At 40.5% G+C, this 25,117-nt stretch overlaps 1 protein-coding gene across 2 annotated transcripts in view; it reads right to left on the bottom strand.

The window, feature by feature from the left end:
* Positions 1-25,117, bottom strand: part of LOC136865945 (gastrula zinc finger protein XlCGF57.1) — a 62,970-nt gene that overhangs the window by 30,472 nt on the left and 7,381 nt on the right. For both annotated transcript variants that reach the window (XM_067142508.2, XM_067142507.2), the window contains one exon: positions 8,856-10,284. In XM_067142508.2, coding sequence (XP_066998609.2) covers positions 8,878-10,284 — 1,407 coding nt within the window. In that variant the 3' untranslated portion in view covers positions 8,856-8,877. The remainder of the gene's footprint in view (positions 1-8,855; positions 10,285-25,117) is intronic.

Raw genomic sequence — 25,117 nt, 5'->3', positions numbered from 1 at the left:
CCTGTGAATGAATCACAGATAAAAGTCACAGATACGTCTGTCACCGATATTCTGAAATATCGCTTAAGCTCATCTCTAACCACGTGTTACTTAATTGACAGCCTGTGCCTGTTGAAATTGTTAGGATTTTCCCGTATTTTCACAACTTCCCGTATAATCCTGGACCTGTAGTGTCTAGTGTAGGTAAGAGTTCAAACATCTTGGAATACGACATCATCACCCGATGATGGCGTGTGCTCAGCTTTGCTGATTTGTCTGGCTGGTTGAGACGGATACTTCTTTGGTGTTCCTTGATACGAGTCCCAATGGACCGATATGTTTGGCCAACGTATACCTTGCCGCAAGTATAGGGAATTGAAGGATGTTGCTGATTTAAGTGGTTCAAAAATACATGAAGTTTCTCAGGACCTTCTATCCATACCACAAATGTGTCATCAACATACCTTCACCAAATCATAGGTTTGACGGGCGCCAAAGCAACAGCCTCGTTCTCCAACAGAAGGTCCGTCATTCCTCAGTCTGAACCAAAAGGGAAAAGCGATCTAGAGAAGACACGGGTATATCGGAGGATATGTCAAAAATAACATTTTTATGATGAGTATTGCCATATTTTTCCTAGGAAAAAAAAAAAGAGAGAGAGAGAGAGAGAGAGAGAGAGAGAGAGAGAGAGAGAGAAGTGACTAAAAGTAATTATAGATGTGTAATAGCCCTTTGGATTGATGTTTCTTGAAACAAGATAAATATTTCACATGACACAAACCTAAAAGACCACCACGTCTAGTATTCTGGGCTATTAACTACTGTATTACTTTTTACTATTTGGTTTTCCAATATCACACCGACACAGACAGGTCTTATGGTGACAATGGGATAGGAAAGGGCTAGAACCTAGAAGGGACAGTAGTCTTAATTAAGATACAGCCCCAGCATTGTCCTGGTGTGAAAATGGGGAAACTATGGAAAACCATCTTCAGGGCTCCCAAATGCAAGCTGACGTATGTGACCCAAACCGTGCAGCCACTCACTTGGTGGACTGTCAATCAGAACAGGAGCAATGTTGATTGGCATTTCATTCTTAGCCGGGACAATGATCGTATTTCACTCATATTCTTACATGTAACTACAAATTATTTACTACATGCTAGTACAATTATTTGTAATCAATGCACTGTATACTCAGTTAATCTTTTCTTGTATCGGATGACAGAATTATAATTCTTTTCACAAGAGTTTAATCCTGATGTAAACACTGTATGTCTATGTCACCACCAAAGAAAAAGTTGTGATTTGCTGAGCGTGTGGTACCGACCTCCACTCCGTCAACTTCTTGTGTTCGGACGTACAGTGCTACGCATCACAAACAACAGTGCAAAGATCTGAACTTCTAAATAAACGTTTAAACCTGGATTCTGTTCACCTAGTTTATTGAACACATTCACAATCAGTGTACAGTCACTTCTGAGCAGTTTTCCTCTTTTGTGCTTCACTACACATGATGGTCCTACCTCTTGCTCCATTTTTTTTTCCTTTCTATGGTATCGAACAGATGGGAGCCCCAGGGAAAAAATGCCCTCTCACTCATCAGTATCTGGGGAGTGTCTGATAACAGAAAAAGCGCTAGATTACTACACTGGTGGGGGAGAAATCACTCTGTCCTACTGCCGTAGATCAGAATTGAAACCCCCTAATTGCTGGGTCATTGGTTGCAAGTAAGTGGGTTAGACTTATTCAGAGAAACAGAATTTTGATCATATGCGACTGATGGCCGAAAAATTAATTTGGATTGTATAGGAGCCAAGGGCCTCTGTACTTGAACCAAGTACTAGGCTTCTTGGTCCTAAGGACCCTTTTGAGCAGGGCGATGCCCTCATCTGTTGACTGGGTTTGCAAAATTCGAGATTTCGTCCGCAGAACAAGTTTTTGAATTTGCTGTTTTAGAGCTGGGATATTGAGATCCCGGTGGATGGCAAAATTTGATTTGTACCATGGAGAATAGGTCATGCGCCGTAGAACCTTGTTCTGAAAAACATGGAGGCGATGCAGTGACGATTTTGGAATGTAACACCAGGCTTTACAGCCACAGAGTACCGGTAATATCGGACGGACACGTGTGAGGTACAGCGTCCGTTTGATATTATCGCTCAGTTTTTTGTTGCATAGCAGAGGGCAGAATGCTGCAACTCGAGTGCCAGCTCTCTGTAAAGCCTGGTCAATATTCCATCGCTACGTGAGCGTGCAATCAAGCTTCAGACCAAGATACTTAACCGAATTGGACCATGGTATATTTTTCTTCCGAATTTTGAGCGGACGAAATCTCGGGAATCTCCTAGTGAAAATGATGGCCTGGGTCTTCTCTGGGTTGACCTTAACCTTCTTAAGGGCACACCAGGAAAGGAATTTCTGAAGCCAGGCTTGTAACTTGGCAGGGGCACCACAATATCGTCGCTCAGCGGAATAAACTGCGATTTTGTCTGCGTATTGCTGGATCTCTACACCAGCCACTTGCAGGAGGTCGTTAACATACAGCGCATATAGAGTTGGTGATAGGACTCCACCCTGGGGCACTCCTGCAAGGAGGTGCCGAGGAGTGGATTGTGCGCCATCGCAGGTGACAAAAAATTGCCTGTGACGTAAATAGGATGAGAGAATTTTGACCAAATAGGGTGGAACTTTGTACAATTCCAGGAGTTTAACTATGAGATTGTCGTGCCAGACGGTATCAAAAGCCTTTTCCACATCAAAAAAGACCGCTGGCATGAAGTGCCGCATGTTAAACGACCTCGTTGCAAATTGTACAAGCCGCAGAACTGCAAGAGGAGCAGATCGTTTGGACCTGAATCCGAACTGCTCTGGTATGCTGCTGGTAGCAAGATAAACATTGAGGCGTTTGAGAATAAGTCTCTCAAAGACTTTAGAGATCTGTGAAAGAAGACTGGTGGGGCGGTAATTTTGAGAGAAGAGCCGATTCTTTCCTGGCTTGGGTAGAACACAGATTTTGGCTGCCTTCCATGCCGCAGGGAAGTAGCCAAGTGAAAGACAGGTGATAAATATTGCGGCAAGAAACACTAAAGCACGATAGCGGAGGATTTGAGTTCTTTCGCAGAGACCCCATCATACCCAGGAGACTTATTCTCATTAAGGTCCTTAATACACCGACAGAATTCCGCAGGTGTCATTGTGGTCGATTCGTCATGAGGTAACAGTTCAACAATAATAAAGGTGTTTCAATTTATTCCACCTATTCAATACTTATATTTTCACTTATAGTTGTTACATAATTAAATTCTTAGTTACATGGGACATGTTTCGCCCTCAATTAAGGGCATCTTCAGCCTAAATACAATAATAAAAAATACAACTAAATTAAAAGTGGAAGTTAAATACAATCATCAAAAATACAACTAAAATAAAAAGTGGAAGTTAAAAGTTTAGTCTGTTATTAAAATTCGGAACAATAAAAATGTGAAAAATGATAAAATAAAAAGATGCTATTGGAAAACTGTCTTATGATTAAACTATAATCTTGTCGGAGACTAAAACTTCTATTAAAATTCTAATTAAAACAGTTCATATAAAATATTGGAAAATCAAAGTGGTAGTAATAAAAAGCCAACGACATGAGGGCGTGTACACAAGCATAAACTTGATTGTCATGAATACAATCTTTTCAAGGCCGCTGATGAAATTCGTAGCAAGTAAGGCAGAAGCGTCTATTGAAAAATTGTAAGAGGCCGTTAGCACCGGTAGGTAATAAAATGGCTGAATCCTTGCCAGAAAATGTCAACAGATGCAGAAATAAGTTTTCTGTAAGAGAAGGAAAAGAAGAAATAAGAAATTGAACGTAAGGAGAGAATTCAGTCTTACATAATTTTGAAACAGATGAGGACTTACATGTAAGTGGAAGTTGTTATTTGTTAACTACTGTTGAGTTGGTTGCTGCCCGTCTGTTGTTATCAGAGCCAACAGACGGGCAGCAACCAACTCAACAGTAGTTAACAAATAACAACTTCCACTTACATGTAAGTCCTCATCTGTTTCAAAATTATGTAAGACTGAATTCTCTCCTTACGTTCAATTTCTTATTTCTTCTTTTCCTTCTCTTACAGAAAACTTATTTCTGCATCTGTTGACATTTTCTGGCAAGGATTCAGCCATTTTATTACCTACCGGTGCTAACGGCCTCTTACAATTTTTCAATAGACGCTTCTGCCTTACTTGCTACGAATTTCATCAGCGGCCTTGAAAAGATTGTATTCATGACAATCAAGTTTATGCTTGTGTACACGCCCTCATGTCGTTGGCTTTTTATTACTACCACTTTGATTTTCCAATATTTTATATGAACTGTTTTAATTAGAATTTTAATAGAAGTTTTAGTCTCCGACAAGATTATAGTTTAATCATAAGACAGTTTTCCAATAGCATCTTTTTATTTTATCATTTTTCACATTTTTATTGTTCCGAATTTTAATAACAGACTAAACTTTTAACTTCCACTTTTTATTTTAGTTGTATTTTTGATGATTGTATTTAACTTCCACTTTTAATTTAGTTGTATTTTTGATTATTGTATTTAGGCTGAAGATGCCCTTAATTGAGGGCGAAACATGTCCCATGTAACTAAGAATTTAATTATGTAACAACTATAAGTGAAAATATAAGTATTGAATAGGTGGAATAAATTGAAACACCTTTATTATTGTTGAACTGTTAAAAAATTTTCAATACGGACCTAAAATGAGGTTTATGACATGTAATCGTCATGAGGTGTCGAAGCACACCTGAAAGCTGCAGCCTTTCGAGTGATACGTTGTTCGTGTGCATCGTCATCGTAGGGCATGTCGTGGACTAAACAATGACTCTCTATTGAGTCAGCGAAGGCTTCAGCTTTCTCCAGGGAGGAGAAAACGAGTCCGCGACGGCCGTGAATCGCACGTTGCGGTTCTCGTGCACGAGTCAGATTGCGGCTAACCCACCAGAAGTCGCTATCTGACTGCGTTTCAGAAAGTGTATGACAGAGTTGCTCCCATTTCTCAATCTTTGCCTCCAGCATCCTCTGGCGGACGACCTTGGCAAGTTCCTTGTATTCCGCCTGGTCAGCAGGGTCGCGATAGAGTTGCCATCTCTTCCGATAACGGTTCTTGAGTTTGATCAGATCCTTGAGGAGATCAGAAATATTGTCCTCAGGGACGGATCGGTTGTTGAAAGAAGAATTTCTCGCGGCATCCTTGATGTATCGACAAGCATTGCGCATCTTAGCCGTAAGATGCCCAATGGCACGATCGACATCATCTCGGGTGTGGAGGTCAAAAGAGCACAGGTTCTTATCGAAATGCGATCTGAATTTAGTGTAATCGAGATTTTGAAGAGATAACAGACGAGATGGCTCCTCGAGGCGACTCCAGGAAAGATTGAAGATAATTGGGTTGTGATCCGAATTTAGTTCAGAGGGTACAACAAAATCAATGACCCTGTTATAGAATTTTGAAACTGTCACATCAATAACATCAGGTAGTCCATTTGAAGGATAAATGGTGGGCTCTGAGGGAGCACAGACCATGACGTCATTTTCTTGCATATATTGGTTCAGTAATCTCCCCTTAGGATTGACTACCGTAGAGTTCCAGTCAGAATGCTTAGAACTGAGATCACCGGCTACTATAGTGGGAATACGAGCCGGGTTGTCCAAAAGAGCATCAAGTTCGACAAGATGGAGGGGTGCTGAACGCGGTAGGTAAGCTGCAAAAAGTCTATAGTGATAGTTGCGATGACACAACTCAATACCTATGGTTTCCAGTGCAGAGTGAGGGACGGGGTCGAGGATGTGATGGGTAAGACTAGGCTTCACCAGCACAGCCACCCCACCCCTCTTGGCATTGGCTCTATCCTTCCTATAGACAGCCATGTTCTTAATTCTAAAGGGCATATGCTCTTTTAGCCACGTTTCACCAAGTAGCATGATATCGATGTTATGGTCAGAGATAAAAGCCTCAAGCTCGTACCTCTCACCGATAACACCCATACAATTCCAAGCACAAACAGTCACATCCATAATCGTCAGTGGCGTCAGTCGTGTCGTTTAGGGGCCTGAGAGATACTGTATAGCAGGACCACCAGTTTGTCAACAGTGCTAGTGTACGATCTCAATTTTGTCATTGTTTCCTTTAACAAAGGAATAAGTCTGCTGAAGTTGATCTGCCGAAGCAGGTCAACGATGTCTGATAATCCACCGAGGTCGGAAGGGGGTATCCCAGTGGATGTTGGCTGCAGGGCGGCCGCGGTGTTTGCTGAGAGGTGGGGGATTCAGAATTGTTGGCAGTGTTTGCAAACAAGAACCCCTCAGTTACCATCCTGGAGGGACCTTGAGCACTCTTCTTCAGGGCTTTGAGATACTCAGCAGTTCTCTTTTGCTCTTCTGCCTTCTTGAATAGGGCACACCCTCTCCAAGAGGCAGGGTGCTCACGGTTACAGTTAACACATTTGGCCGGTGCCTTTGGAGCAAGGGGACAGGCAGCCGCTGGGTGGTTTTCACCGCATTTGACGCAACGCGGCGCCATTTTGCAATAATTGGCTGTGTGCCCCAGCCTTTGACATTTGTGGCACTGCGAGGGACCCTGGCGACCTTTGTAGGCCTCAATTTTTACCTTACAACCACACAAATCATGGAGAGAAAAAATAGTTTTTGAGAATGTATCGTTAGGTAGAGTGACGCTCAATACACTCAGGGAGATCTCTTTCTTAGATTGAGCATCTCGCCGAGTGAATTGATAAACATCACGTGGCTGATAGCCTATTTCTACGAGTTCTTCACAAACCCAGTCAACACCTACTGTGGCAACAATGTTTCTGATTATGACTTGCAGAAGCCTCTGGCTTGGTAGTTGATGAGTGTAAAACTGAGCCTTGCTCGATTCAAAGTATTGACCTACCAGCCGGAAGTCTTCCTCTGAGTCGACATGATATTTAAGAGCAATGCAAGTGTTTATGACCCGGATGTCACCAGTGCATTTTGATTTTAGATATGGATAGTGCTGCTGATAGTTGGTTTTATAAAAAACCACTATTGGCGGTAGTGACTTCTTCTTAGGTGCAGTATCAGGGGAAATTTCCATCTGCTCGATATCCCCACCAGGAGCGTTGCTTTTGGCAGTCCCGTTCCTGTCAGACACAGACTGTGCTGTCGCCGAACAGGAGGCACTACCTGAGGGGCCAGGATCAGGTTCGTTACGAACTTCTGCCTGTTGGGGCACAACTGCCTCAGGCGCGGTGCTACCACTGGTGGGTAGGTTCGAAAGTGGTTCAAAAGAATTTGAAGTTGAAACATAAACAAGTTTTTGCCCTGAAGGGGTGACTTGCGTTAATTTCATAGGATGGAGTTTACCTTGTTTGTTTCTGCGGGGTCTCATCCAGGTTACCTGATGAGGGTGCGGCGGGTGCGGCATAGCTGGTTTCGTAGTGGGCTGCTGGGGTCCAGAGGACGCTCCTGTGACTGCTTGGCTCGGTTGGGTGGTGGCTGGAGTCTCCAGTAGTCCGTTATTCTGTGGTGGTGTCGTTAGTCCAGGGAATACCATTGGTACGAATGCTGGTGTTGGTTGCACAGGGGGCCTCTTGGAAGGGTCTCCACCTCCCGGTAGGGGTTCCATCGTGCATGTAAAGTACTCAGATGAAGAGTTTTGGAAGTTTCACTTTAGCGCACGGAAGGGTGCAATACAGTATTGCGCAATCCACCAAGTTACAAACTATTGCACCACACTATGCAGTTGCTTTTAACAAAGACACACGTTTACAACACGTCAGCCTGCCTAGCGGGCAAGGCTGGGGATACTGCCACGTCACTCCAGTCACAACGGCACACAAAGAAGCAAAGAACAATAGCACGTCCAGCTACTCGCACTGCTCACTGATGAATGGTGTCTTGCTCCATTTCTCTCACTATGAATACTGGCTCGTCTCCCATAGGTCCAACACCTCATCCACGTCATGGGAGATGGGCAACGTTAGACGTAGGGGAATGCCTGTAAGGGTGAAGTACAGTGGGGATCTTGTGGTGCCCCGGACCGCTACAGTAGCTGTGAAGGCTTTACAGGAACCCTGAAAATAGTGGATAACGGGGCTTTGGTGAAGCTACTGCCTTTTAGTATAGGGAGTTGGTTCTCCAAAGGCTAAGGGAAGAAACTCTGGCAGAAAATCAGCACGCCTAGATGCTATAGGAGGCAGCCCCTCCACTGGGCTTTGCACACCCGAGAATCAAGTATTACAGAAACACATACAAAAGTAAACCAGACGGATATCTCCACGACAACTTTTGGAATGAAAACTCAGACTCGAATTGATTTACATGGCGTTGAACAGTGGAAGCGGAGGCAGCGTCAGTCGGGAAGTCCTGGAAGAACATCAAAACTATGGCAGCAAATCGAGTCAGATGGAGAGCTCTTGTATGTGCCCTATGCTCCACCCAGGAGTAATAGGAATTAAATTGCTATTATTATGAATACTAACTGACTGCTGGAAGATGCAAGACCATATCTCCACGCTGTACAGCCTGGGACTTTTCCCCACTACGAGAAGACTTTCTGTATTACACCACACCTTGTGGCTTGATTTCTCATTATTTAATCACTATTTTATATATATCATAACCATATTTTAATCTGATTACGTACTCTTCCAAACTTTCTAAATGTAATAAAATAAATGCGACATACTACTTTTCTTCGAATTGCATACAGTCGAGTGAGTGCGACAGTTGCTTCTCCAATGAACTATGTCTATGTCCACATGCAAAGGCAAGGTGCTCTGCCTATTTGTTTACATCAGGATTAATCTCTTGTGAAAAGAAGTATACCAATACTCACCTATAAATACTCTTGACTCTATTCAGATCTTATTCCTAACATGAGTTTGTATATGCCTTTTGAGTTTAGATCTCTCAAAAAATGACTTTTTACACCAGTTACAAGCATACGGTCGTTCACCAGTATGGCTCCTCTGGTGAATAACCAAATGCTGACGTTCGAAGTAGGATTTATTGCACTTGTCACACGAGAAGCGTTTGTTACCAAGATGATAAGCATTATGGCGTATCATTTCACGTTTTGTGTAAAATGTAAGGGAGCAAACTTCACACGAAAATGGTTTCAGGCCTGTGTGCAAACGTGCATGCCTCTCCAAACCTGACTTAGTAAAGAAAGCAGTTCCACATACTGAGCAGGGAAACCTTTTACCTTCTGTGTGGTGGCGTACGTGAGTTCGCAAGTTCGATGAAGTTGCGAACTGTTTACCGCATATTGTACAAATGAATGGTTTCTCACCACTGTGTGTCCGTTCATGAGACAGCAGGCCTTCTTTTGTAGAAAATGACTTGCCACAAATATTACAAAGGAACGATTTAATTCCTGTATGTAGGCGCTGATGTTCTTTTAAACGTCCAAGAAAAGCAAAGGCTCTGTTACATACGTTGCAAGAATGTGCCTTAAGTCCAGTATGTGTTGCTTTATGCTGAGTCAGAGCCCCCCTCCTGTAAAATGACTTCCCACACTCTTCACAAAGATAAGTACTAGTTTCACTGTGAACAACTAAGTGCTGTTTCAAGTAATACTGCTTGGCAAAAGATCTGCAACAAACTTTGCATGTTAGTTCATTATCATCACACTTTACATCTAACTCTGTTAAATCTTGAGACTTCATAGAAGCATCGGTCAAATTTTTGTCTCTTTCATGAATTCGGAGGTGTTTGGCAAGATCTCCAGTTCTAGAAAATGAACTCCCACATCTATTACATGAAAAGGGTCTTTTCCCGCTGTGAATGACTTCATGTCTTTTTAAATATATCTTTTTACGGAACGTCTTTGAACACATTTTACAACGAAATGAGCTTTTACAATTACTTTCTTCAGTAGATGTTTCCAAGTCTATTTGGTCCTCTGCTTCGTTTACAAAATTATTTATAATGGGATTGAAATCCTGTGCCACAGGAATTCCAGACTCATAAGAGTGATTCTCAGACAGCTTTTCTTTATCCATTAACTCACTATTTCTAGAAAGGTAAGCTCCTAGACACTCAGGACTTTCCTGTGGTGAAACAGCATTAATATTTTCCTTGGAATTCCCATCATCATCTACACTGGATATTTTCTGGCTGCCTTCTGAGAGTCCTGTGCAAGTATTTTTGCAAATTTCATTTGAAATATCCACAAATGTTGATCCATGTGCTTCCTTCTCACATTGTTCTGAGACACTCTGCATACCATCACAAATAGGAACTCCATTTTTCATAGGTAGGACCTGTTAACAAGAACCAAAAATTAAATTCCAATATTTGATATGTATTTTTTTTTAAATCCCTGAAATGCAGGTAGAATCTTATCAATTATAAAGTCATTACGAAGAACTACCATATCCATCGAAAAGGGCAATAAAATCAGGTACCATACGCCAGCCTCGTGTTGGCAGTTTTACTGACATGTAAAAGAACTCCTGAAGGACAAAATTCTGGCACCTAGGTGACTCCGAAAGCCATAAAGTAGTTAGTGGAATGTAAAACCAATAACATTACAAACCAGGCTTCTGGCACGTGATCTAGTGATTAGGAATTGTATACCACCATCTCTCCTACCCTGCGGGCCTAAACTTTGATGGTGAAATTTTTTTCAAAAAGATTTTAAAACTCAAGTGTTGTCCCGTTAGTGAGAACTTCGCAAGTAACTAGATGTATAGATCGAGTCGTTGTACCTCACTGAATATTTGTGTGCTTTCACTTGTGAGAAAAGACAGATTGAAAGGAGGAAGGCATTAATTATTTGTGACAAGGAAAGCTCCACATTACTCGGAATGTGGCAAGTAGTTGCTTACAACTTATGAAGTACCGGTAAGTTATTGAATGTGTGGTGCCGTCTTGAGAAGAAGGTTTGGTGACAAGGAAGTCAACTTCATAAAGAAACAACTACCAGATGAGGGTGGTATAAGTAAGAAAGTAAGTCTTTAAAAAAAAAAACTACCATTTCAAATGACAGGCATATCAAAAATCTGTCAGAGATTAACAAAGCAGGGCAGTATAATAAATTTGGAGGTAGAATTGATTTTGATTGTAAAGCACATGAAGTAATATTCCCACTACTGACAGGGTTTTAGCTAAGCAGGCTTTCAATACTGGGAGTGTTCGAGGACACGTTCGGCTTGCCTGGTGCGGGTCTTGCTATTTAACGCCCATGGGTGACCTGCGCGTCTGGGTATAAGAAGATGGTAATGAGGTATGGAAACGGTGAAACATGGTGATGTCTCACAGCCTAATCCTAAGTTACAAGATTCTGAGCGGCTGCAAGGTGACCTCGATAGTCTTGTGAGATGGACGGTGGACAATGGTATGATGATAAACGGGGTTAAAAGTCAGGTTGTGAGTTTCACAAATAGGAAAAGTCCTCTCAGTTTTAATTACTGCGTTGATGGGGTGAAAGTTCCTTTTGGGGATCATTGTAAGTATCTAGGTGTTAATAAAAGAAAAGACCTTCATTGGGTAATCACATAAATATGATTGTTAATAAAGGGTATAGATCTCTGCACATGGTTATAAGGGTATTTAGGGGTTGTAGTAAGGATGTAAAGGAGAGGGCATATAAGTCTCTGATAAGACCCCAACTAGAGTATGGTTCCAGTGTATGGGACCCTCACCAGGATTACTTGATTCAAGAAGTGGAAAAAAATCCAAAGAAAAACAGCTCGACTTGTTCTGGGTGATTTCCGACAAAAGAGTAGCGTTACAAAAATGTTGCAAAGTTTGGGCTGGGAAGACTTGGGAGAAAGGAGACGAGCTGCTCGATTAAATGGTATGTAAATACAAAGTATGTTACAAGTGTTTATTTATATATCCACCTATTCAATACAAAGAGATCTTTTTAGAAATTAAATATTATTATAAAATGTTAAGGGACATGTTTCGCCCATATTAAGGGCATCATCAGCCTCAAATTCAAACCTGTATGGTGAAAAATCAGGATCCTGATTGCTCTTACAAGCCATAAAAAGAGGATATCATTATAGGTGTCAGTCTAAACATACAAAATATTAGAATGTCCTTGGCTAAAATTGCAGTATCAAGCTGCATGTCATAAGTTCACATGAATATACTTTCCGGAGCGTTGAAAAACTTGTTGGGGTAGGGCAGTAAACAGCTCAGTCTTTATAATGAAACAGAAATGTGCCTCCTTGAAGATGATAAGAAAAAGCAAAGCTGATACACTGTTACAGATGTCAATATCGTATGTTGTGATAAGACAACAGATCTCTTAAATGGCTGTTCAGCTGCCTATAGTCTATTTAACTGGCTGAAGGAGTGAAAGTCGAATGTGTTATGATAACAGTCTTCCTTACGTAATTGTGGGAGCAAGGAAAAAACATTCGGTTGTCTATAGATGTATTTATCTTATTTGAAGGACGAAAGTCGAAGGTTTATCGACGTTGATAGAGCTCTTTGGTGTGAAGTCTGTAACAAGAGGAGAGTGAATGCTTAGGAAGGTATTTTTGAAGAGAATGTGGGTTTAAAGAAAGGTAAAACATGGAAAATGTATTAAAAAAACACTTACCCTTTCGTCTGTGAAGATGTAAATCAGTTATGGAAAGGTTAGTTGAAGAAAAATAACGTTATGTGTAGGTTCATTTATTTCTTTGACTGTTAATGCAGTTGCTATGGTAGCGTTGAATGACTGACACTTGTACTTCTGGTATTGTATCGATGTGAGATTGGCGGAGGAGGGTGTGGTTGAGGGGAGGGGGTAGGCGGAGCGTTAAGTTTATGTGTTGTTGGTTGCGAGAGATTTACATGGTCGAACAGGGAGGGAGTCGTGTTGGGTTGCGGGAGAATTGTGGGGGCGGGCATGAAGGGAGTCAAGTTAGTTAAAGTAGTGGAGGTTCTAGAAGATGTTAACTTAAGATTTTTAAGAATGTAGTTATGTTTTGAATTTAGAGTTTGCAATAATTTGGGTAAACTTTCGTATAATGGATTCTTGACTTCAATTAAATCATTGAGGTTTAGATTTTTGTTGTAGTGTTGGTCCAAAAATATATAGATGGTTTCAAGTTCATTCATCAACTTTCCTTTGTCTACTCTTTTAATAATTGTGAGGTCTCTTTCTATTGTTGTGAAGTGATGTCCTGTTTCTTTCATATGGGAGCTCATTGCTGAAAATTTATTGTGCTAAATGGCATTATAGTGTTCTAAGTACCTAGTTTGAAAACTCCGGCCTGTTTGACCAATATAAGAGGCGTTGCATTGCGTGCATGTGAGCCTATATATGCCTGATCCTGAGTAAATGTTTTTGCTTGAATTGACTGTGTTGTGATTAAAAAATAATTTTTGGTTAGTGTTTGTTGTTCTAAAAGCTATACTGGTATTTTTGTTTTTTATTGGGTTCAAGATCTGGTGAACGTTTGGATTGTTGTAGGTGAAGGTAAGGAATTTGGATTTTTTGGGTTTGTCAGGGATGAGGTTTGTTGTTAATTTGAATTTGACCTTATTTATTAAACGGTTAATCATTTCAGGTTTATATCCATTGAGTTTTGCTAAATCCTTTATATAATTTAGTTCTCACATCGATACAATACCAGAAGTACAAGTGTCAGTCATTCAACGCTACCATAGCAACTGCATTAACACGTTCAGTACCTGCTTCTGAGCGGGACACTTGAATGCCTGGACCAGCATTTCCATGCCAGGCCATCTTGACGTGCATCACTTAATACAATTTACAATTACTCCTAAACTATAAATGTCAGAAAATTGATACTTCGTGCTTACCTCTAGTAAATATTTAGGGTGTGAGTCTGGTATCACAGGTTTCAAAATACGTCTAATTTTATACAGCCTATCTGTATTTTCGGCATAATGATTACTGTCACCGAAGTGAAGAAATGAAAGAATACGAAGGAAGCGTATTCGGAACATTGTTTTAGAAAATATCGGAGTATGAAAAACAGGGTCCTCGGTCCAGTACATTTTTATATCAGGATTTTGGATTAATCGGTTTCCACGATTGCATGATCGAATTCTTTGTGAAAGGCCGGGGCACCGCACTTGACTCGTGTATAGATTGGTCTCCTCACACACATACTGATAGAATTCGTCATTCATGAAAATACTCACGTAACTCAAAATATCCTGCTCATTTTCTGTTTGAACGTTTACACCTGAATTCTCTCTAAACGATGGAACAGGTGGACAATAACTAGGATGATATGTATCAGGCACTTCATTTTCCTTTATAGGCCTGACGGAAATTCCTCGTCACTCTTATTTTCACTATCTGAGTCTATTTCAGGAATAAGTTCATCACCAGAATAATCATTGTGAACAATATCTAATAATTAATCTTGCGTAAGAAACTGTGTTTTATAAGCCATTATACAACACTCGGTAAGAACGACACGCACTGCATTAGAATCTCAAGTACCGTCCTGACGCGCGAGGAAGTGCTGAGATATTCCCGCTAAAACAGCTAAGATAAACATGAGCCCACTCAACGCGAGTTATCTCAAAAAGGTCAACCAACTTCCTGCTACAACCAGTAACGCTGACTAAGGTGTAAGAATGCATAGATGACCAATATAAACAGCATTGCTTCGCGCGGAACATTAAACGTCTTACGCCGTCCACGGCCCGCAGCATAGGAGCATGCTTAAACGTCTTACGCCGTCCACGGTCCGCAATGAGTTAACAGTCAAAGAAATAAATGAACCTACACATAACGTTATTTTTCTTCAACTAACCTTTCCATAACTGATTTACATCTTCACAGACGAAAGGGTAAGTGTTTTTTTAATACATTTTCCATGTTTTACCTTTCTTTAAACCCACATTCTCTTCAAAAATACCTTCCTAAGCATTCATTCTCCTCTTGTTACAGACTTCACACCAAAGAGCTCTATCAACGTCGATAAACCTTCGACTTTCGTCCTTCAAATAAGATAAATACATCTATAGACAACCGAATGCTTTTTCCTTGCTCCCACAATTACGTAAGGAAGACTGTTATCTTATCATAACACATTCGACTTTCACTCCTTCAGCCAGTTAAATAGACTATAGGCAGCTGAACAGCCATTTAAGAGATCTGTTGTCTTATCACAACATACGATATTGACATCTGTAACAGTGTATCAGCTTTGCTTCTTCTTATCATCTTCAAGGAGGCACATTTCTGTTTCATTATAAAGAATGAGCTGTTTACTGCCCTACCCCAACAAGTTTTTCAACGCTCCGGAAAGTATATTCATGTGAACTTATGACATGCAGCTTGATACTGCAATTTTAGCCAAGGACATTGTAATATTTTGTATGTTTAGACTGACACCTATAATGATATCCTCTTTTTATGGCTTGTAAGAGCAATCAGGATCCTGATTTTTCACCATACAGGTTTGAATTTGAGGCTGATGATGCCCTTAATATGGGCAAAACATGTCCCTTAACATTTTATAATAATATTTAATTTCTAAAAAGATCTCTTTGTATTGAATAGGTGGATATATAAATAAACACTTGTAACATACTTTGTATTTACGTACATTTCAATACGGACCTAACATGAGAAGTATAACATGTAAATGGTATGTTCCGAGCTGTCAGAGGAGAGATGGCGTGGGAGGACATCAGTAGACGAATAAGTTTGAGTGGTGTCTTTAAAAGTAGGAAAGATCACAATATGAATATAAACTTGGAATTCACAAGAACAAATTGGGGCAAATATTCGTTTATAGGAAGGGGCGTTAGGGATTGGAATAACTTACCAAGGGAAATGTCCAATGATTTTCCAATTTCTTTGCGATCATTTAAGAAAAGGCTAGAAAAACAACAGATAGGGAATCTGCCACCTGGGCGACTGCCCTAAATGCAGATCAGTAGTGATTGATAATAAATTAATTATTCCTTTAAATGGAATGTTTTATATTTTCCACTTTTTCAATACTTATAAATACAGTATATATAAAGCATTCAACTAAAAAATATTTTATCAGTTAAAGTCAATATGAAACAAACATGATATTCATTAATTGTAGCCTACTGCTGTCTAATAACACCAAGGGGTCTGCTCAAGGCTTAACATTCCCATCCAACGAAAGAATCACCATCAAAGCATTGTACGGCCACATTCCATATGAACACTGTGAAGAGGTTTGGAATTGAAACCAGGCTTTTGGTATGCAATCTAGTGACTGGGAATTGTATACTACCACCTCTCCTACCCTGCTGGCCGACATTCTGATGGCGATTTTTTTTTCCCCCCCCACCAACAGGACTCGAACTGGTTAACTATGGTGTCAGACCATACAGACTTGATTTATTAAGAACATGGTCACCAGACAGGCTACTGAGGTCTGACTTCTACAGACGTATTTCATAGTAGCTAGGCTCAGAGTGCAAGGACACTGTACAGAGATGACATATGATATTAGCAAGGGACATATTTGGAGAGAATGAAGAGGGACTGGAGAAAGTTTTGTGGCTATAATGAGTTATGCTGTAAATGGCATAACTGTTAATGAATATTGAATTTTCACGACTGCATTGTAATCAAAACCGACTTTCAACCTACTAGGTCGTGTTACGTACATTTAGTACGTGTTGAAGAGATGTTAAGTACAGAACAAAAATGGCCAACCAGACACCAGTGGGATCCGAACCCACAACTTCGCAATTTCACGTCAGTTGCTCTAGCTTAACATCTCTTCAACACGAACTAAATGTACGTAACACGACCTAATAGGTTGAAAGTCGGTTTCGATTACAATGCGGTCGTGAAAACTCAATATTCATTGACTTGGCCCTCAACGGGCAACTTATTATTATTATTTTTTCTATGGGCTTTACGTCGCACCGACACAGATAGGTCTTATGGCGACGATGGGATAGGAGAGGCCTAGGAGTTGGAAGGAAGCGGCCGTGGCCTTAATTAAGGTACAGCCCCAGCATTTGCCTGGTGTGAAAATGGGAAACCATGGAAAACCATTTTCAGGGCTGCCGATAGTGGGATTCGAACCTACTATCTCCCGACGGGCAACTTAAACGCACTCTACAGTGTGATGGTAGTAGTACCAGACCTGTAGCTTAGATCCTTTCAAACAGAACAAAGATGGCCTAGGCCACCATAGCTCAATTGGTAGAGCAACCGACGCGAAATCAGGAGGTTGTGGGTTCAGATCCCACTCGTGTCTGGATGGCCATTTTTGTTCTTTACTTAACATCTCTTCAACACGTACTAAATGTACGTAACACGACCTAATAGGTTGAAAGTTGGTTTCAATGGCATAACTGTTACATTGATACTTCACAAATCATATGAATACCACCTTGCCTATGTAGCCAGTGCTTTACTGTGGCTGATGCAAAATGACAATGACACACAGCTGTTGTCAAAAGGAAAATGAGAAGCCGACAAATTTTGGAAGAAAAAAGAACCCCACCAACAAACGCAAATTCACAAAACTGAGAATGCACTGTATGCACTTAACTTATTACTGCTCATGACTGATACATGAAGAAGATTATGGTCTTTAAAGGTAGTTACTAGAAACCTCTAATGATGTTACACTGTCAGCATTGCCAACTCCCACAGAAATGACTAAACTTTTGATGCACTTCACCATAACGCCTTCATTTTCCCACACCTCACTGTTGGTATATGATGCACAACTTTCCTCCAGTCATCTGCCCTAACATTTGCTACTAGAAATACCTATATAAAAAATATAAATGAAAATAAAATATAAATTAAGAAAATGCAAGATGATGGCGAACTGTACATAATACCATATGTGCTGAGCGAGACAGCTTAACTACATGGTGAATGTGAACAAGAGAGTTGGCAACAAAGTTTTGCGATCATGCTCTATTGATATAAATTGATACAAATGGCAGCTTGGGATTGGTTGGAATGTCTGTTTCCACAATCAATCACTAGACAGTGCCAAAACATTAATTTAGAAATTCAAATGTTCGGAGTAGCCAATAAGGATTTTATCAGAGGCAAAAGGAACGTCTGAATAAGGTAGCACCCTCCTCACTATTAATAAGAAGGCAAAGCTATGGTTTGACAAGGAAGATTTTCACCTCAGAAGAACTACCCTAGGCGTTCTTCACAAAGTGAAAAAATCCAACTCAGAAGCCGAGCTTAAGTACTACACCACCAAAGGAAGAAAACAACTCAAGAAAGTGAAAAAAGCAGACCACCTTTAGAATAGAACAGATAGGGAATCTGCCACCTGGGCGACTGCCCTAAATGCAGATCAGTATTGATTGTATATTGTATATAGAACTAAACCCCATGGTGTAACAGTCCTGATGGGCTAATGCCCTACCAAGTGACTGCTGTTCAGACTGAAGGCCTGCAGATTACAATGTATCATGTGGTTCACACGATGAATCCTTTCGGCTGTTATTCTCGGCTTGGGGCCTCTACCTCACCATCAGATAGCTCCTCAATTATAATCACATAGGCTGAGTGGACCTTGAACCAGCCCTTAGACCCAGTTAAAATTCCCTGACCTGGCCGGAAATCAAACCCGGGGCCTCCAGCTAAGAGGCAGGCATGCTCCCCCTACACTGCAGTGCCACCTTTAAATGGACAGAACCACATACAAAATTGGGAAAACCATTTTGCTTAACAAGCCAACACAGAAATAACATGATACAGAAAAATATAAATACAAGTATGGGTTCACTCCCATCAGTGCAGACGGAGTAAAAGCAACAATAATAAGCAAGAAAGAGAAAAACTATCAACAAAATGGAATTCATTTCATATGAGTAAGAGAGGAAAGCAACCAGACCAGATGGTTCAAAACAAGGTAGATATCAACGCCAGGACAAGTACATCGAAAGAGATCTTACAAACTAATGGAGTACTTCGAAGTGACCCAATAAACCACCTTCTATTCAACATCGACACACTTGATGCAAGATGATCAATTGGAAACCTAGAACTGGTGCGACTATATACATACGCAGATGATATGGTCGTAGGTTCATAGAATAAGCCTGAACTTCAAAATGACTTAAAACTGAAAACTTGGGTAGCAACAAATTCGTCAAAAACCAAGACAGGACAGCATGTATGATTTTTCAAAAGGTGGCAGAGTAGCAGCTGATAAGCTAATTCTAGGAACGAAACAACTAGATCCGGTGAACTCATTCATGTACTAATGATTAACTCCACCGACATAAGGAAAGTCCTACAGAATTTACAACAGAAAATGAGCAACTGCTGCAAAAAAGAGCCATGTATGATTTGGGGAATATTATAAACCTATCCTCGAATATGGCTAAGAATCTGTTTAATGCTAAATTGGTGCCAATTATCCCCCTACGTTTGGAATCGATCTGGGAAGATCTATCACAGATCTAAAGACTAGAGAAGGTAAAAGTGCATTTTCTGAAGAGAGTCCTGGGAGTACGAAAAACTGCGTCTTCAATACTTCCATATGAACTTGCTAGGGAAAACTTCTTTATCGAGGACTTGAGATGTCACTTAGTGTTCCTGTCTAATGATCAAATGGTTTTGAACTACTGACCCTCCGACAAGACAAGCGAAAGGAAACGGAAGAAATCTTCCATTCCATAGATGCTATGATTGACAGGGGATGGACAAAATAAAACCATGACATGTGATCTGAACTGACAAGGCTAATAATACATAGATTTCACCACAAAAAAAGCAAAATTACAAAATTCCATGACCCCCAACAGAGACTGTATGTAGTTTATGTGATCGCTTCTCTGTATGAGATCCCTACTGAACTACAGAAGAATATAACATATTATCAGCACACTTTATATCGATGCATTTACACCCTAGTGCTGAATCGGTCGACCTCGGCAATCTTCGAGATTCGTACTGGCAACCTTTGAAACACAAACTATGAATCGCTTAAGCATCATTGTGCGACATCTGGCGTACACTTTATGTACTAGTACAGTTGTTGTTTACACAGCAAAGCCAAACTATGGAATTCCTGCTAGGAACAAGATTGGCATTGAGAAATGTTATATAATGTGTATGTGACACAGTTGTTGGCTTAAGATAATAACGGTTTAGAAACTTCATATCGATCGATCATATTCTTGATTCAATTCAGATTTCATTTTCATTCAGTTGGCAGCACTACCGGAACCGGGACAGCTCCCTCCTTACTCCTCAACCCCGTACACAAATGAATCCAGATAGTGTGTGCCGATAATACATAATTCTTTATCTACATCTGTATGTTCTTCTTCTTCTTATTATTATTATTATTATTAAAATCTATTGTAATGGAGACAGTGAAGCTCTTACTAGTTTAGTATAACTGGGAACCAGTTTGCTCTGCTGCTAAGTCTCCAGCATTTTCCAGTATTTCCCTTACATCCTCTGTTAACACATTGAAGACTGAGCAGGTGAATACTGTGGACTGAGCATTTTAGGGTGTTTTCACATTTTAATAAAAAAATAACTAATACTTACTTACAGTCACAAACCTATTTTGGATTCAGCAATGTTTGAGCTACACATGCATTCCTTGTTTTTCAAAACTGGAGCAAAACCACTATCTTTTATAAATACTGTAAATTAAAATGCTTGTTTTCCCACTTTATTTTTTTTATTTTATTTTCACAATTCACATAAAAAATATGAGATGTTACATAGTCACACACACCATGATACATTTATGAAAAGCAACATACATACTAATAACTGAGAAATGAAAAAAATACATTAATTCTGGAAACTGGCTCTAGTAGTAGGCTGTGCAAGACCATTGCAAGTGACTAATCTCATGTTTTAATCCGTATTGAAATCTGTTATCTACAATAACAAAGTTTTATTATGATCCACCTGTCCAATACATTATAATGTTGTCACATTTAAAATATTTTCATTAATTAAAATTACATGTGGAACATATTTCGCTCCATTACAGAGCATCATCAGCCAAATCTGAATCTGGAACAATGGTTATGTTCATAAATAATGACTTAAGAACTATTAAACAATTTTTCACAAACTTAATCTTACTCTACTAGAATATCATAAAATAGAGAATCTTTGGAGACATGCCTTAATAACATGGGCTTAATAGGAGAGATACATTAAAATTATGAAGAATGAGTTGTTCTAAAATATTTAAAATAAGTAGTATGTCTAAAATTTTAGAAAGACATGAAATTCAATCTTAAGAGCTAAATTTGAAGATATTCTTTGCAATGAGATCTGGTAAAAAAAAGCTTTTTATCCCTTGAGGATAAGAGTCTATAAGGATTCAAAGATCTTGTCAATTTGATACTTGAACTTGTGACAGGATGAATGTTGGTCTTCATGAAATTTAAATGCTTGTTGTCATTTGACCTCAGCGAATGCTGTTCAATAAATATGCTGTCCGACTCGTTGGCTGAACGGTCAGCGTACTGGCCTTCGGTTCAGAGGGTCCCGGGTTCGATTCCCGGCCGGGTCGGGGATTTCAACCTTAATTGGTTGATTCCAATGGCCCGGGGGCTGGGTGTATGTGTTGTCTTCATCATCATTTCATCCTCATCACGACGCGCAGGTCGCCTAAAGGCGTCGAATAGAAAGACCTGCACCTGGCGAGCCGAACCCGTCCTGGGATATCCCGGCACTAAAAGCCATACGACATTTCAATAAATATGCTCTTGTTGACGTCAGTGACCATACGTTGAAATAATGGATTTAAGGGACGTAAATCAACGATCGTAGTTAAAAGTTGTTAGGTAGTTTATCTTGTTGTACGTCCCTCCAATTGCTGTTTGTCAGTTTGGAGTTATCCGAGGTTGAGTGGTGACTGCCTGTTGTTCCATGTCTACTCCTTGTGTTCAGCCGACCCGACAGCTACGAAACATGTTACGTTCCACCAAAGATCCACGTGACCCTCTAACATCTACTGGGGTCTATAGGATACCGTGCAGCTGTGGAGCTGTTTATATTGGCACAACTGGCAGAGGTGTCAATACTCGCCTGACGGAGCACAAAAGGAACTGTCGCTTGGGGCAATACGACAAATCAGCAGTAGCGGAGCATGCACTGCTTGACGGAAAGCATGAGATCTGTTACAAGGATACTGACATACTGGCCATAACATCCCACTTTCACGCCCGTCTCTACAGGGAAGCAATTGAAATACATAAACGTCCAGATAACTTTAATAGAAAGGAGGAAGGACTGAAACTCAGCAAGGCCTGGTACACACCTTTATATAACGTACGGCCGAAGTTTACTAAGATCAGGGACATCACAGTCATCCAACCAGATGATCCATTGCTTGGCACGACCCAATCGGAGGTCGTGCACTCCGAGATCCAATCAGATGGCAGACTGCTCGGAGCGACCCAGTCAGAATTCATGCCCTCAAATATTCAACCTGGTGACATACTGCACGGCGCGAACCAATCAGAGGTCGTGTGCTCAGAGACCCAATCAAACGTCAGGCTGCTCGGCGCGACCCAATCGGAGGTCGTGCTTTCAGATAGTCAATCAGATGTCGGATTGCACGGCGCAAACCAATTGGAGGCCGCACACTTACATATAAATACAGCTGCTTCCCAACAACTTTTGCAGTCACCAGCGGGATACAGGAGAGCGTATCTACACGACGCCACAGAAGATGACTACCGCAGTAGTAGTCGAAACGTCTGGAAGAAGCGAGAGGAGTGGACCACAGCATAATAGCCGGGAAGATTTTTATTATATTGACACCGGCCATGAAAGCCTTCATACTTTAATAACGAGTAAGTTTAAGTTTGTGAAAAATGGTTTAATAGTTCTTAAGTCATTATTTACGAACATAACCATTCTTCAAGATTCAGATTTGGCTGATGATACTCTGTACGAAACATGTCCCACATACAACTTTTTAATTAATGAAAATATTTTAAATGTGACAACATTATAATGTATTGAACAGGTGGATCATAATAAAAAAGACCATACAGCTATGAAGCTGCCTCGGTAGTACCAATTCAGTATCATTACAGAATTAGGTATTGATGATGTGCTGCTACCTGGTAATTTTTTAATAAACTACAGGCACTGCAAAATGTGTTCCAGCACTCTACTAATATTTGTAGTATCTTGAAGCGGACATATAAGCACTACAGCCCAACATCGCTCATCTTCAAAGTGTTAAGAAGCTGGTCTGCCCTCTTACTCCGTAGTCACGGGTGGCCCAGATTGGTTGCGCAGTAGATGTTAGTTTTCGCTCGTTCTGCTCGTGACGTCATCACAGGAGCACCGTGACTGTGTAGCATACAACCGCACGTGTATCTCATTTCGTTGTTTATATATTATTGTCTTATAAAGAAATGATTTCCACGTAATAACTATACGTTATTTCTTTCCGTATATTGCTGTTGGTTTATATAGTGGCCTACTGTATTTTGCGTAGTGTGTGTGTCGTAGTTCGTTTCAGTGAGATATCTGTTAAGTTGCTGTGTTTCGTGCAGTGAGGTGCACTTATTTTCTTTTCGTTAGTTGCCTGAACAGTGTAACAGTAGCTGGAGTGAAATTTATGTATTCATAGTACAGTATCGTTGCGATAGAAAACCTTGCCGTTAATGATTCACCGACCGAGCTCGATAGCTGCAGTCACTTAAGCGCGGCCAGTATCCAGTATTCGGGAGATAGTGGGTTCGAACCCTACTGTCGGCAGCCCTGAAGATGGTTTTCCGTGGTTTTCCATTTTCACACCAGGCTGTACCTTAATTAAGGCCACGGACGCTTCCTTCTCATTCCTAGGCCTTTCCTGTCGCATCGTCGCCATAAGACCTATCTGTGTCGGTGCGACGTAAAGCGAATAGAGAAAAAAAAAAGAGATTCACCGCAATCTACAGCAACACCTGATTGTTCAGCAGAGGGATTTCGGTACCTCGCCGCCTACATCGCCGACCGTGAAAGAAAATATGACAGGTCAATGCGAAGTCCCACTGGGGAAATGCGTTACATTTCTTCTGGTACAGCCCCTGTGGGATGGATAGAAATGTTATCTCGAGGAGTTCTACTCGTTCCATCGTTAGAATGGTAAACCAAATAAAGGAATTTGAGTTAATTTTCAGGGACACTCACGGACGTGCTGAACTGTGACGCATACCTAATATTATACGCAAAGTGTGTCAAATAATTAGCAGTAAATTCCCCGCTGTACCACCAGAAATATTAAAAATGTATGTTAGAACTAGAATATTTATACGCATACGACAAATGAACATTCGGACAAGAACTGAAAAATCCATAGCAGCTCATCGGCGAAAGGCACGACAGTGGATTTCATCTTCAAAAGCAACCACTTCATGACATCTAATCTCACAGGTAGGGCTGTGTTGTAATGAAGTGTTTCTCTTGTTCTTTCTTATTGTTTAATTTTTAAAAAGTAGACTATCTATGCGGAGCCTCCGTGGCTCAGATGGCAGCGCGTCGGCTTCTCACCACTGGATACCGTGGTTCAAACCCCGGTCACTCCATGTGAGATTTGTGCTGGTCAAAGTGGGGGCGGGACAGGTTTTTCTCCGGGTACTCCGGTTTTCCCTGTCATCTTTCATTCCAGCAACACTCTCCATTATCATTTCATAGCATTTATCAGTCATTAATAAATCATTTTGGGAGTGGCGACCCCATTGTAATAATAGCCTATATATGGTTCATTCATTAAATCCCTGACCCGGTCAAAGACTGGAAAACAGGTTGCAGGTTTTCCAGCATTATCTATGCATGGTTTCGAATATGAACTTACTTCTGCTGCTGTTATAATATGTGTTAAGCTTTAAACTCGATACCTGCGGAAGTGAGTCAGTATATCGTATGTTAACATACGCTAGTTCCATAACGGAATTTCTGCTGTAAAGATTTAATATGACAAAGATTTCATATCTCTAAATATTTAGACTATGTTTACAGATTTGAAAGCGCGTAACCTTCCTCAGACTAAATAGAGGAACTTGGAAATGTTAATAAATTTTAAGCGTTGGTCAGTGTGCCGTCAGGTTACATTTACGGCTTATTCGTAATGGAAATAATGAAAAGTTACTATGCTGTACTCTTTTTCATCTTATAACAGCAGTAATATTTGTCTGGTCCACAATTAGTTCTGA

Source organism: Anabrus simplex, chromosome 3, assembly GCF_040414725.1.
Source record: "Anabrus simplex isolate iqAnaSimp1 chromosome 3, ASM4041472v1, whole genome shotgun sequence".
NCBI lineage: Eukaryota > Metazoa > Arthropoda > Insecta > Orthoptera > Tettigoniidae > Anabrus > Anabrus simplex.
Note: the sequence above shows the minus strand (reverse complement) of the source record. Positions and strands in the feature narration are given on the sequence as shown.